The sequence below is a fragment of the Chrysemys picta genome, chromosome 4, assembly GCF_011386835.1.
Source record: "Chrysemys picta bellii isolate R12L10 chromosome 4, ASM1138683v2, whole genome shotgun sequence".
Classification (NCBI taxonomy): Eukaryota; Metazoa; Chordata; order Testudines; family Emydidae; genus Chrysemys; species Chrysemys picta.
The window spans coordinates 124,426,502-124,440,599 of NC_088794.1; the positions used below are offsets into that span (position 1 = coordinate 124,426,502).

Sequence of the window (14,098 nt, forward strand, 5' to 3'; positions counted from 1 at the left end):
GTATGTCACACTTTCAGTATTGGGGAGAGTTGAGGGGCTGTATTCTGAAAAGGATTAGGAGTCAAGGTGGATAACCAACTGTACATGAGCTTTCAGTACAATACTGTGGCTAAGAGGGATAACAGTTCTTGGACATAGAAGGAGGAAATATCAGGTAACCGTAGGGAGAGGGTATTATCTCTGTATACAGCACTGATGAGGAAAGGACTGGAATACTGTTGTCTAGCTCTGGTGTCCATACTTAAAAAATGTTTTAAAATGGAAAAAAAAAAGTTCAAAGAAGAACTTTAAGAATGATTTGAAGTCTAGAAAACATGTCTCGCAGTGAAAGGCTTAAGAGGCTCAATCTATCTAGCTTATCAACGAGAAAGTAAAGAGGTAACTTTATCACAGTCTGTAAGTACCTGAATTTACAGAAGATTTCTGGCAGTAGAAGACTCTTTAATCTAGCAGACAAAGGCATAGTGAGATCCAATGCCTGGAAACTGAAGCAAGATAAATTCAGACTAGAAATAAAGCACACAATTTCACAGTGAGGGTAATTAAGCATTGGAATAACTTAACAAGGGATGTGGTGGATCCTCCATCACTTAACATTTTTAAATCAAGACTGGATATTTTTCTAAAAGATATGCTACAGGTCAGACACATGGTATGGGTGTGATGCAAGAATTACTGTATGAAATCTGGTGGTCTTTGTATGCAAATGGTTACAGTAGATAAGCATAACGATCCTTTATGATCTTAAATCTATTAATCTAGATAAAATAGAACTGGGTTTGTTTTCTAGTGACCTGCCTGGGGAAAGATGCTGTTGGTCCAGAAAGGGCTCTCCCGAATTCATGAAGGATCAAATACACTTCATCACAGTAACTACTGTGACAAAGTTCCTCCTCTATCTTGGTGGGTCCTGCGCTTATTGGAGGATTTTCTTGCCTCAGAGATTCACCATGTGGGTTGGGGAACAGCCCAGAGACCTTCCCCTCTGGAAGAACCCAGAGTCCAGGTCAATTGGGAGGTTTGGGGGGAACCCGGGCCCGCCTGTCTTAACTGGTTCTAGCGGGTTCCTGATTATTCTAGTGTAGTCCCTGCTCTGGTCACTCAGGGAACAGAAAACTACTCATCCAGTGACCAGTATATTTGCCCTCTACCAGACTCCTGTACCCCACTGGTCTGTGTCTGTCACACTACATAAATTTTGATTTCTATGCTAATTCCGAGAGCACACATTATAGAGTTCCATTCACTCAGAATGATTTTTGGAAGATTTGAAATGTTATACAGAGAAGTATCTTTATAAATGTAAATAAAACCCTTACTATTGTGGCCAGGGGGGAAAAAACCTAAAGAAATCAGGAAATAGATATAAAGGTCTATTCCTTGACTCTACTGAAGGCACTTCATTACTTTCTGCAGGAGCAAAAACTGTAATTGGCTCCAAAAAACGGCTGCCTCTTAGGAGCACCTACAGATCATCACCTGGTTTCCAGAACACAAAAAGTGATACAAAGCTCCAAGGTGGAGCCAAATAAAAGGTCAGGTCAACACAGGATGACAGGCTATCTAGAAGGAAATTTCCTCTGTTGGATTGATATTTAGATAGATTAATTATAAATGGGAATTACCAACTCCTTTTTGACCAAGCTGAAGTACATTAATACTAACGGATCAAAGATTTTTCAAATGTTATTATTTTTACATTAATAATAAAATTAAGCTAGCGGCTCTTGGTTGGTGACCACAGAATTTGAAGGCAGATAAGCTGCACAATGCCATGGGTGGCTGGAGAACACTAGCTCCTTAAAGCCTGGATGTTCTGGAATATTTTGGACAATAGTGCATGGGATTTAAGAGCTAGTTGAATGCTTTGTCGATATGAGAGAAGAACAGATCTTACAGAACATCTGACAGAACAGTACATTTGTAACTTTCCATCAAAAACAGGCATTGTACTTTGACATACATTTTATTCTGATAGAGAATTTCTTTATACAAGTTGTTTTTTCCACATATAGAATAGCTGCTTCATGGCCAGAGTATCAATATTTTTAAACAGGTCTCAGAGTAGCAGCCGTGTTAGTCTGTATCCGCAAAAAGAACAGGAGTACTTGTGGCACTAAGTCTCTAAGGTGCCACAAATACTCCAATATTTTTAAACATTATGTATTGGCCAAGATTTTCAAAAATGGGTGACTAAAGTTAGGCTTCCGAAAAGTGGCTTGATGTACAAAATAACCCTATAGTACTGCAATGGACTATACCTATGAAAGGTTAGGCCCCAATCTGGCAAAGACTTAATTTGAACCATATGAGGAGTCCTACTCAAGAGCCATGAAATCTGAGGAAGTTTCATGATGTATCAGTACAATTGACATGCCTACATGCACTGGAGGACATTGGGACAAACCATGGGCCATTAATTTCTGAAGTGCACAAACCTACACTAATACATTGGGGTACATGCTTGGCAAATGAAGCTCTAAACAAATTCTATGTAAACACCACATAGTGAATATACAATTTAGGAAACTAAGTCATTTACTGGAAAGAAGTTTAAAATATTTGACAATCCAAGATTATGCTGAGAAATGAAAGCCCTACCTAACCTTTTATACTGTTTGGTTTCATGGAAGGGCTACTATTACTCTGATAAAAATTGTGTGTAGACCACCTGAAGCTGAAAAATGATGGTAACAGGAGGAAATACTTCCATTTCAGAGTTGAGCATGAGGAGATATTGATATGAAATGCTTCCCAGACATTATAACACTACTGAATTGGTACTTTAAGTAAAGAATCCTTCAGTGAATGTTCTGAGGCATATTACTAACCAGCTAATCAATTCCTTGATGGGCTTTTCATGTCAAGTGAAACGTATGGAATTCAGGTGTGACTAAGGGCTCATCGTGGATACAGATGGCTAACCATGAATCTCAGTTAATGGCATTTTGCTGAATTCAAGGCATTGCTTTAAGCAGGAGAAAAACCTTCTTCTGCAAAGAGCCTGATTAGCCATTATGCATTTGAGAAATAAGAGATTACACTTTAAAAAGCCCTAAACATGTAAGAAGGCATATCTAAAAAGAACAGATTTCTATATTATATAATTAAATAAAACTCTTCAGGCATCATATGCAATTTCTATAGCAGAGATCTGAAGAGACAATTAATGAGGGAGAAACTCATTATTAGCTATGTAAGAGCCAGGTATTATTATTATTATGAACAGCATTTTAGAGCAGTCCCAATGCTATTAGACCGAAGGGGGAAATTATATAAAATACTTACCTCAGAAGAAATAATTTCATAAATTCCTTTTCCAGCTACCCACTAATGAGGATGTATTTATAATACAATTGTTATGGTAGAAGATTTTTTATGAAACTGTTTAGACCCTTTTACTACAACATAACTGAACACAGCAGTAAATTCCTGGCAGTTTTTGTTTTCAAATGACCACAGACAGTTTTGTCATCTACATTTCATACATGTTAACAGTTGGAAACAAACTGAAGACATGGCACTGGAAATATTTACTATTACAGACGTACCTCTGATAGCATTTCATATTGACCTCTTCTCCCTAAGGCAATTGTAAGCAAATCGTAGACCACAGATGCACTTTGCAAACTGATGATGCGATCATTTTTGTGCTCTGGTATTCTGCTCAGTACAGCATCACGGTTAGCCTGGAAGACAACACCAAGAAGAAACCTAGGGTGTCAGTCTAATCTGACTAACAACTTGGTTCTGGTCATTATTAATATGTTTCAACATACCAATCATCACTGGAAACAAGTGACCAAACAAGATAGCAACTGCTGCTCATTTTGCATTTAATTACTTGTATTTAAACAAAAGATGTTTGATGCCATTTTTTCACACTATTTTTTGTGAGGGATTTAATTTACAAATTAACCCTAATCCAGTGTTTCTGTAACTGATTTACTTTCATTGTTATGTTCTAACTGTATAAAACAGAGGAAAATAATTTTGTTAAAAATTATCTAAGCTGAAGCTGTTCTTTGCGGTTTGACTCTGGCATAATTAGCGCTTTACAGTAACTCCTCACTTAAAGTCGTCCCGGTTAACGTTGCCCCCTTACCAGCAGCAGAAGCTCGCAGCCGCGACACCCAGCCAGAGCCAGCTGTGCTCCCCATGCTGCCCAACAGGAGCGGCGGGCCACAGCGCGGCCCACACGGTGGTGTGACTGCAGGGGAGGGGCGACAGCAGGGGAGGGGCCGGGGACTAGGCTCCCCAGCCGGCAGCTCAGGGGCCAAGCAGGACGGTCCTGCAGGCCATAGTTTGCCCACGTCTGACCTATTCAATGTGTATCTGGCCAAGAATTCTTTTCTGAAGTGCTTTAAAATGCAGATCTCACTCAAGTTTCAAATAACTCTTGATATTGGCGTATGGCGCCACCCTGAGCGCTGTCTCTGCAGCTCCAGCTGGCTGGGAACCGTGGCCAATGGGAGCTGCAGGGCAGCGCCTGTGGGCAGATGCAGCACGCAGAGCCGCCTGCCACGCCTCCACCTAGGAGCAGATGGGATAGGTTGACACTTGTGGGGAGTCGCCCGAGGTGAGCGGCCCCCAGATCCAGCACCCCCTCCTGTGCCCCCAGCCCCCTTCCACAGCCAAAATCCCTTCCACAGCCCACGTTCCGCACCTCCCTCACGCCCCAGTCCCGCGCATCCCCTCCTGTACCCAAACTCGCTCCCTCTTCGTTAACCATCATTTTTCACTTACTGGCACCCCCCATTTCCCCAACATGCCGGATAAAACAGCTTTAACTGTATATTGTATTATTATGACAACTAACATAGGCAGAATTTTGCAGAATTTTAAAATATTGTTTACAGAATTTATAATTTTTTGGTGCAGAATTCCCCCAGGAGTAATCTCTTCACTTCATGTAATGAATCTGAAACTTTTCCCCTACTTGTATTGAATCAAAGGGTGAAATTTTCAAAAGCACATAAGTGCTTTCTTGTATTGTAGTAAATGATAAAAACGATTATTTTGGTCATTTATTTTTAAAACTCATGAAAATATTTTCATTACTTCTATTTAGCTGAAAAAACGTATTGTTAATATGATAGCTCATAAATATTAGTATTGCTATCATCATTCTTCCTATTTGAAACAGTCCTGATGCATAACGTTTCCAGAAATTGCATAGTCTCCTAAATAGATAATTTCCAGTAGTCAATTTTTTGCCATCTTGAATTTCCCCTCATTCTATCTGAGTCGGAAAGGACACTTTGATGGGTAAAGTTTAAATTGTAATCTTTAAGAAAAGGACAACTCTAGAAAGATATATAACTGTGATTTGTAAGTGCGATTTCCTTATAAAGTTCAGCTTGTCTTTTACATTTAAGAGTAGGAAGTGTCTCTTACCGTTTAACATTATGATAGTTGCACTGACTGCTGCTACCACAGTACTCTCATGCCTAGTGCAGAGAGCCAGCTGCAATATTATTGTTGCTGTTATAAGGTGTCCTTGTACTCTGGCTCCCATATATATGAAATACATGCCTACCTTTGCTTTGCTTATTTAAGTAAGATCCTGTGGAGGGGTCAGACTCGTAAGCAGTTCTGAGTCACTGGACCTTTAAAATAATCACACAAACGTATATGGAGGTTCTTTTCCTACTTCAAGCAATTTTAAATTTGTTTTTAATACTTAGGGTAGGAGAATTCTCCCTACTCTCACACTGGTATAGCCTGCCATGGTACCAGCAGCAGTGTTCGTGTCACAGCTGACTGCACATGAGAGGCAGCAAGCAGTCAGTGCCACTGACATGACGTTACCATGATTACATATGCAACCATAAAAGTAAGAGATTTTGAAACTGACTAAATATTTATACAGTGGAGAATGTAAATGCCAAATACTTGTTGATCAAAAGAAAACAAATTCTTCTACACATATGGGAGTACATTTTCAAAGGAAGATGTGGGCAGTTAAGTTCACAACTAATGGAATATTTGTGCGTGTAACTCCCCATGTACCACTTTGAAAATTTACCACTTAGTGTTTGATTATCCTGATTTTGTTGACTTTTTCATGCAGTGTTTTCAGAGTCTAAAACGTTGGCCAGTTAAAATAGTTAAAAAGTACTTCAGATTTTAATGTGTGTGATTTTTCATCTTCCTATAAGGGGGGAATGGAAGCTGTCCATTCTGACTTCTAATGTGAATCTACAAACTATATAGAAATTAAACTTAAGTCGGAATGAAAACAAGTTGCTAAAAATAATGTTTGGTTTCTGGCTAGATGAGATTAATAGGTGAATAAATGCAGTTGTCAACTTGTTCTTCAGTTCTCTAGAGGGTCCTCTGACTGTCATTAATATTTAAACAAAACAAAACCTTGGGCTCCTCTCACTTCATATCTTTAATTTGTTTCACATTATTGTAACCCATAAAAATTCAAGTCTGTAGTCTACAACAATGAAATTTGAACTGAAATTCTAAATTTGAATTTAAAAGCATATAGAATTAGAGCTTTTACTGTAATTAGAGGACATCAAGACAAGGCATATTCAGACTTGTGGTTTTGTGATAACAAAAGGTGATGGAGAATAGAAGAGGTTGGTTTTAGAGTAACCTTTTAAAGTTCTAGACCGTGGCGTACAAGTGGTCTTGTCATTAAGTCATAGCACTGGGCATCAGGAGACTTAAATTTTATCTCTTCTGTACAAAAGACTTCCACTGTAAACCTGAGCAAGTTGGTTTAATCTGCCAGTACCTCAGTATGCCTATTTGTAAAAAGGTGCGTTGTAATTCATTAGTCTTCGTAAAATATTTTGAAATCTGTCAGATGAAAGGCACATGAGAAGTGCAGAGTATTGTCAATATGCACACATTTCTGTGCAATGCTTGAGCAATAGGATTGGAGAGGCTGAGCTTCTTGTATAAGGCCCTTCTTATGGAGTATACATTGAACTGTATTGGTGTGGGTTATCTTTGGAAGAGACTGTTTATTCATCCCATAGAGAGGACACTGTCATAATGACCTTCAGAAGATGAAGTAAGTAAAACGAAAATGGCACTCTCTCTGAAAGAAGGATGGAAGATCCCAACAGCCTGTCGATCAGCAAAGTTGTACATTATTTTGATGCAAAAGACAATACAGTAACTCCTCACTTAACATGGTAGTTATGTTTCTGAAAAATGTGACTTTAAGCGAAACGATATTAAGCGAATCCAATTTCCCCATAAGAATTAATGTAAATGGGGGGGTTAGGTTCCAGGGAAATTTTTTTCACCAGACAAAAGACTATATTATATAATACACACACACACACACACACAGTATAAGTTTTAAACAAACAATTTAATACTGGTACACAGCGATGATGATTGTGAGGCTTGGTTGAGGTGGTGAAGTCAGAGGGTGGGATATTTCCCAGGGAATGCCTTACTGCTAAATGACGAACTAGCAATTGGCTGAGCCCTCAAGGGTTAACTCATTGTTAAAGTAGCCTCACACTCTACAAGGCAGCACGAATGGAGGGAGGGGAGACAGCATGGCAGACAGAGACACACTGTGTGTGAGAGAGAGATGTGCATTGCTCCTTTAAGTACGCTGCCTTTTTAAGTAGATCAGGAAGCTGAGACGGCAGCTGCTGCCAGGAAGCTCCCTCCGTGCTGAGCCCTGTTGTGTGTGTCCCCTGCTCTATGGAAGATGGGATAAGCAGGGTGCAGGAGCAGGGGGGAGGGGGACACCCTGACATTAGCCCCCCTCTTCCTTCCCTCCCTCCCCACCCCCCATACAGCAATCAGGAGGCTATGGGGAGCAGCTCAAAGGGGGAGGGGGAGTTGGGTCTTGGGGGGCAGTCAGAGAGGAGGGATGGAGGTTCTGGGGGGGTGTCATGGGAAGGCGAACAAGGAGGTTGGGAGTGGGAGTCCCGGGGGGCCTGCCTGGGGTTGGGGATGTGGCGATAGGGGTTAGGAGGGCAGTCAGGGGGTAGGGGGCCAAACTGTTTGGGGAGACACAGCCTTCCCTACCCAGCCCTCCATACAGTTGCGCAACCCCGATGTGGCCCTCAGGCCAAAAAGTTTGCCCACCCCTGGAATAGGTACATGTATCTAATTTTTGGTTTTCATGATTACAACAAAAACTACTTGAATTTTCAAATTTGCTTGTCTGAATGGCAGCAGCTGCTGTAACAGCTGTTCACACTGATGTGATGCCAAGTGAAAGACCTGGTTTTGGGAACAGACTCTACCTCTCCTCCCTAAAACTAAAGGAAGGGTAGGTTCAGCCCAGAGACAATGCACTTAGTCTCAAAAGGAAAGAAGAACTCAGAATCATAATACACTCACAGCACTTCCTGCTGGCTCCCTGTCAGAGTAGCAACAGCTTTAGTTCCAGAAGGAACTGCTCGTGTAGTTTCATAACAGGAAATGAGACAAATGTGCTCTAAAGACAAATGACAGAAGTGACATAAAAAGTTTTTAAAACAGCTGTTTAACTTACCATAGATTCACTAATCAGCAACAACAATAGGGCTTCTTCTGTATTTTCTTGAGGACAAAAAATGCTGTCAAAAACAAAAACTTTAGTATTCATTAAAATACAAGTAGAGCATATTACCCTTAAGAATGGTGTACCTAACATCAAATGTTCCTGATTATTAATATATTTTTAATATTCAGAAAAAATGAAAATCTCTCTATATATTAGAATTTTAGTTTCAATGATTAGTTTTATTTCAATACTTTGATTTGCCTTTAAAAAAAGATAAGTTGGCAAAACAGACTGAACAGAAGCACCAGACTGATCAGAGTTGAAAACAAACAGTCCAAATATCCCAAATACCATGTAATTTTGACAGCTGTAAAAAAGCAGTATTCACAATTAAACAAACCTCCCACTCTACTTGTAAGTGTGCATGAACTGCAACCATTCATGAATAGCAACAAGGGCACATTAAAATAGATTTCCCCTCAGCTTACAAGAATAGGATATTGATTACATTTTAGCAATGTTTGGACCCCACCTGCATTCTCTCTGCATTAGATATATTTAAGATTCCTCTCACTATTAAAACCAAAAGCCACTCCAGTTTCTGCCTTTTCTGTGGACCATCACTCTCATCACTTCCTTAGCACTTAAAACATTTATTTCCAATTACTTAATTCTGAAGGCCGCTACCAGCCTATGCAACAGATTGCAAGAAGCAGTTATCCAGACACATTCCACGAGGCCACAACTCCCCTCTGGTGCAGGGTTCGGGGGTGAGGGTAAAGAAGTAAAATCTGTACCAGGTACAGAGCTAGGACCCTTCCCCTCTCTCAAAGCAAAGGGAAACTAGGCATCAAATTGTGACACAGTCACAATTTAGTCTCTGGTCTGTTCCTAGGGTAGAGCACCTATATTCTGCTCTTTACTCAGTGCTTGTGGTTACTATACAATCAAGCTTACTAATGAGTTAAATTTCTCTCACCACTAAAAGACACTGCCTTATAGGTATTATGGAATCTGCTTAAACTACACTGAATTACTGAGAGGGAACTAAGGGATGTCTAAGATTTAGACATTTTTTATTTCTTAAAGATGCCTCAAATCTAACAGGAAATTGACCATGAAATCATTTTAGACAAGTAGAAGGTTTGATCTCAAGAATAGTGCCTCTCCTCCACCCCCCCCTTTTTTTTTTTTAAATAGATTGGCTATTATCAAGGAAAGTCGATCTCCATGTCTCTTTTTGGACATTAAAGTAAGGGTACAAAATCATTTCCAAGACTAACTATTTTTTAATGTAATAAAGAAGTTTCAACACATAGTTAAGACTGCTGGCACTACCAAAAGCTGCCAGAAATGGAACAACACATCTGTTAAGAAACTTGGCTTCTTTATTGCTTTAAAGAAACACTTCAGAGAGGTGATATACAAACCTATAAATATTTTAATATTTCTCTAAAAAGCTGACAGAAGAACTAAATGGGCTCCGCTCACAGAAGTCCATAGTGCTAAATGAAACAACTAGACAATAATAATAATAAAAAAAAAGGTGAGTTTTGAGATCTTGGAGTCTGAAGGCAAATATTTTAAGCTACACCCACAGTGTTAATGTGTATCTATTGATTCCCTCTCCAGTTTAATTAAATGATGGTTACTTACCTGTAACTGGAGGTTCTTTGAGATGTGTGAACCTATGTGTATTATACATGTGGGTACAAGGACACAGGCAATATAGATATTTGCAATATTGTCATTCCAAAGACTGAATCTGCAGAAGAGGTTTGGACTAAAGTATAATGCTTTGTGAAAGTGTTACAAGTGTCCAGTATAGGTACTTCTTGGAGAAATGCTACTGAGATTGCCTGTGCCCTAAAGAATGGGCTCTCACCCCATCCAGGGGAGGGAGATGGGCTAACTGATAGCAAAGGAGGATACATCCAGAAATCCACTTAGAGAGTCTCTGAGCAGACATTGCTTGTCCCCCATGCTCACTCTCCTACAACTACAAATAGTCTAGGTATTTTTCTAAATGGCTTCTTTTTTTGCAAGTGGAACCCAAAGCTTGTCTGACATTGAAGAAGTGAAATGTTCTCTCCTCACTGGAGGCATGAGGTTTCAGAATCAATATCAACACAACAGATAAATTTATGTGGAACTCAGAAACAGTCTTAGGGATGAATTTCAGGTAGAGGTGAAGGGATGTGTTCTCTTTATGAAAAGTAGTGTTGGCCAGTTGGCCACAAGTGCTCCCATCTCACACACCAACTTGGCTGATGTGATGGCGATGATGGCAATTTTCACAGACCAGTGGACACCAAGCACATGGATAACACTTCAAAGGGTAGCCTGGTAAGTACTCAAACTATAAGACTGAAATACCACTGAAGTGCTGGCTTCACTACTGGTGGGAAGGCCCTAGTGAGGCACTTTAGGAATCTGGTTGTTATCAGGTGACTAAAAATAGAACAACCATCTACCAGTGGGTGGAGAGCACTGATTGCTGCTAGGTGGACCTGCAGAGAGTTAACAGAAAGGCCCAGTGTCTTGAGAGTGAAGAGATTATCTAAAATAGCAGGAATACCTGCTGTCTCTGGAGATAACTGGTTTTGTTGCACCCAGGTAGAGAAATGTTGCCATTTAGCTTGATAGAATTTCTGATGGAGTCTTCTCTTAAGATCATTCTGAACGGCCTCCAAACATGCTCTAGGTGTGAGGCCCATCCAAATACCAAGATGTGAGGCGAAAAGAGTCTGGGTTGGAATATCTGATACCACTATTCTCCTGCATTATCAGAGCTGGAAGATGTTGGATGTTAATGGGATAACGGGTTAACTTTCATAGGAGATCCAGAAATCAGAACTGTCTGGACCAGTTGGGTGCGTTGAGAATGACTCATATTTTATTGTGATGAATCTTCCACAGAACTTGGGGTAGTAGTGGAAAGGGAGGAAAGGTGTATCTCAGTTGGTCTGTCCAGGATAATAAAAGGGCATCGCTCCAGAGTCCCAACATTGTGTGCTCTGGAGGAGTTATACAGATTCATAGAAATGTAGGGCTGGAAGGGACCTTGAGAATTCATGAAGTCCAGTCTCTTGCGCTGTGCAACAACCAAGTGAACCTAGACCATCCCCGAGACATGTTTGTCCAACCTGTTCTTAAAAACCTCCAATAAGTATCAGACGGGTAGTCGTGTTAGTCTGAATCTGTAAAAAGCAACAGAGGGTCCTGTGGCACCTTTAAGACTAATGGAAGTATTGGGAGCATAAGCTTTTGTGGGTAAGAACCTCACTTCTTCAGATCCAATGATAAGGATTCCACAACCTACCTTGGAACCCTAGTCCAGAGCTTATAGTTAGCAAGTTTTTCCTGATTTCTTATTTAAATCTCTCTTGGTGCAGATAAAGCCCATTATTTCTTGTACTACCTCCAGTGGACACAGAGAATAATTGCTCACCACCCTCTTTATAAAAAGCCCTTAACGTATTTGAAAACTGTTTACAGGTCTCCCCTCAGTTTTCTTTTCTCAAGACTAAATATGGCCAGCTCTCCCCCCGCCCCCTTGATCAGCTTTTCTAAACCTTTTATCATTTTTGTTGCTCTCCTCTGGACTCTCTCCAATTTGTCCACATCATTCCTAAAATGTGGCACCCAGAACTAGGCACACTTTTCTAGTTGAATCCTCACCACTGCTGAGTAAAGTGGATAATCACCTCTCGCATCTTACATGCAACCCTGCTGTTAATATACCCCAGAACACTATTAGCCTTTTCCCCTCAACTATATCACATTGTTGACTTTCATTCAATTTGTGATCCATTATAACCCCCAGATCCTTTTCAGCAGTATTACCACCTAGTCAGTTATTCCCTATTTTGCAGTTGTGCATTTGATTTTTCCTTCCTAAATGAAGTACTCTGCACTTGTCTTTAATGAATTTCAGACCAATTCTCCGATTTGTCAAAGTTGTTTTCAATTCTAATCCTGTCCTCTGTGCTTGCACCCCCCCCCCACACGTTGATGTCATCTGCAAATTTTGTAAAAATACCCTCCACTTCATTATCCAAGGCATTAATGAAAATATTAAATGGTACCAGACCCAGGACTGACCCTTGCAGCACCCCACTAGATACACCACCCGTTTCACAGTGAACCATTGATAACTACTCTGACAACCAATCTTTCAATTATGCACCCTCCTTACAGAAATTTCATCTAGGCCACATTTCCTAATTTACTTATGAAAATGTCATGTGGCACTGTGTCGAAAGCCTTACTAAAAATCAAGATACATCACATCTACTTCTTCCCCCCAACCACTAGGCCAGTAACCCTATAAAATAAGGAAACTAGATTGGCTTGGCATGACTGGTTCCTGACAAATCCATGTTGGGTATTCCTTATAACCATATTATCCTCTAGGTGCTTACAAACTGATTGCTTAATAATTTGTTCCAGTATCTTTCCAGGTATCGAAGTTAGGCTGACTGGTCTATATTTCCCCAAGTCCTCTTTGTTCCCCTTTTTAAAGATAAGTACTATGTTGGCCCTTTACCAGTCCTCTGGGACTTCCACACCATCCTCCATGAGTTCTCAAAAATAATTGCTCACGATTGCAAGATTGCTTCAGCTGGCTCCTTAAATTCCCTAGGATGAATTTCATCAGGCCCTGCTGACTTGAAGACATCTAACTTATCTAAATATTCTTTAAACTGTTCTTTCCCCCTTGTTGTCAATATTGTGTTAAGTATCTGGTCACCATTATCAGCTATTAGTTCTCCTTCCCCACTAACTTCGTCTTTCCCTTGCTCCTAGTGTATTTAAAGAACGTATTGCTTTTTATGTTCCTTGCTAGTTCTACATCATTTGTACCTTCGCCTTTCTGATTTTGTCCCTACATGCTAGAGTCGCTACTCCTCCAGATTGAGAGGACCCAGCTGAGGTGGCTCGGGTATCTGCTAAGGAGGCTCCAAGGCTGACCCAAGACTCGCTGGGGGGATACCACCTCCTGGCTTGCGTGGGAATCCCCCAGGAGAAGCTCGAACCTTCTGTGGAGGAAAGGGAGGTCTGGTCCTCCCTACTCTCCATGCTGTTGCCACAACTCTCACCAGGAAAAGCATTATAAAGGAAAAAGATGATGCTTGTGCTATTCTTTTGCACTCATCCTTAGCAATTCATCCATGTTTCCACTTGTTGTAGGATTCCTTTCTGATTTTCAGGTCATTAAAGAGCTCCTGATGGAGCCATACTGGCCTCTTCCTATCTTTTCTTTGCACTGGGATAATTTGCAGTTATGCCTTTAATAACGTCTCCTTGAGAAATTGCCAGCTCTCCTGCACTCCCCTTAGATTTTCTTCCCACAGGACCTTATCTACCAGTTCTCTGCGTTTGTTAAACTCTTCTTTTTTAAACTCCATTGTACTTATTCTACTGGTCTCACTCCTTCCTTTCCCATGAAATCTATCATTTTATGATCACTTTCACCCAAATTGCCTTCCACCTTCAGATTGGCTACCAGTTCTTCTCTATGTTGAGCTTCTTTTTCGTCTGGGAGGCAAACAGGTCCCAGTAGGGTGCTAGGAGAATGATGCTGGCTCCATTACAACCTACCTTACCTATGACCTGTGG

The 14,098-nt window shown here is 40.5% G+C and overlaps 1 protein-coding gene across 11 annotated transcripts in view; it reads right to left on the minus strand.

The window, feature by feature from the left end:
- Window positions 1-14,098, minus strand: part of TTC7B (tetratricopeptide repeat domain 7B) — a 326,149-nt gene that overhangs the window by 183,027 nt on the left and 129,024 nt on the right. For 9 of the 11 annotated variants that reach the window (XR_010601134.1, XR_010601135.1, XM_042858600.2 and 6 more), the window contains 2 exons: window positions 8,486-8,549; window positions 3,552-3,689 (listed from right to left, as the gene is read on the minus strand). Coding sequence is in view for 9 of the 11 variants with exons in the window: in XM_042858600.2 (XP_042714534.2) it covers window positions 3,552-3,689; window positions 8,486-8,549 (202 nt within the window). In the remaining 2 variants the exon portion in view is untranslated. Of the gene's footprint in view, window positions 1-3,551; window positions 3,690-8,485; window positions 8,566-14,098 lie in introns of all 11 variants that reach the window. The other 2 variants (XM_065595594.1, XM_065595593.1) reach the window with 1 other exon arrangement.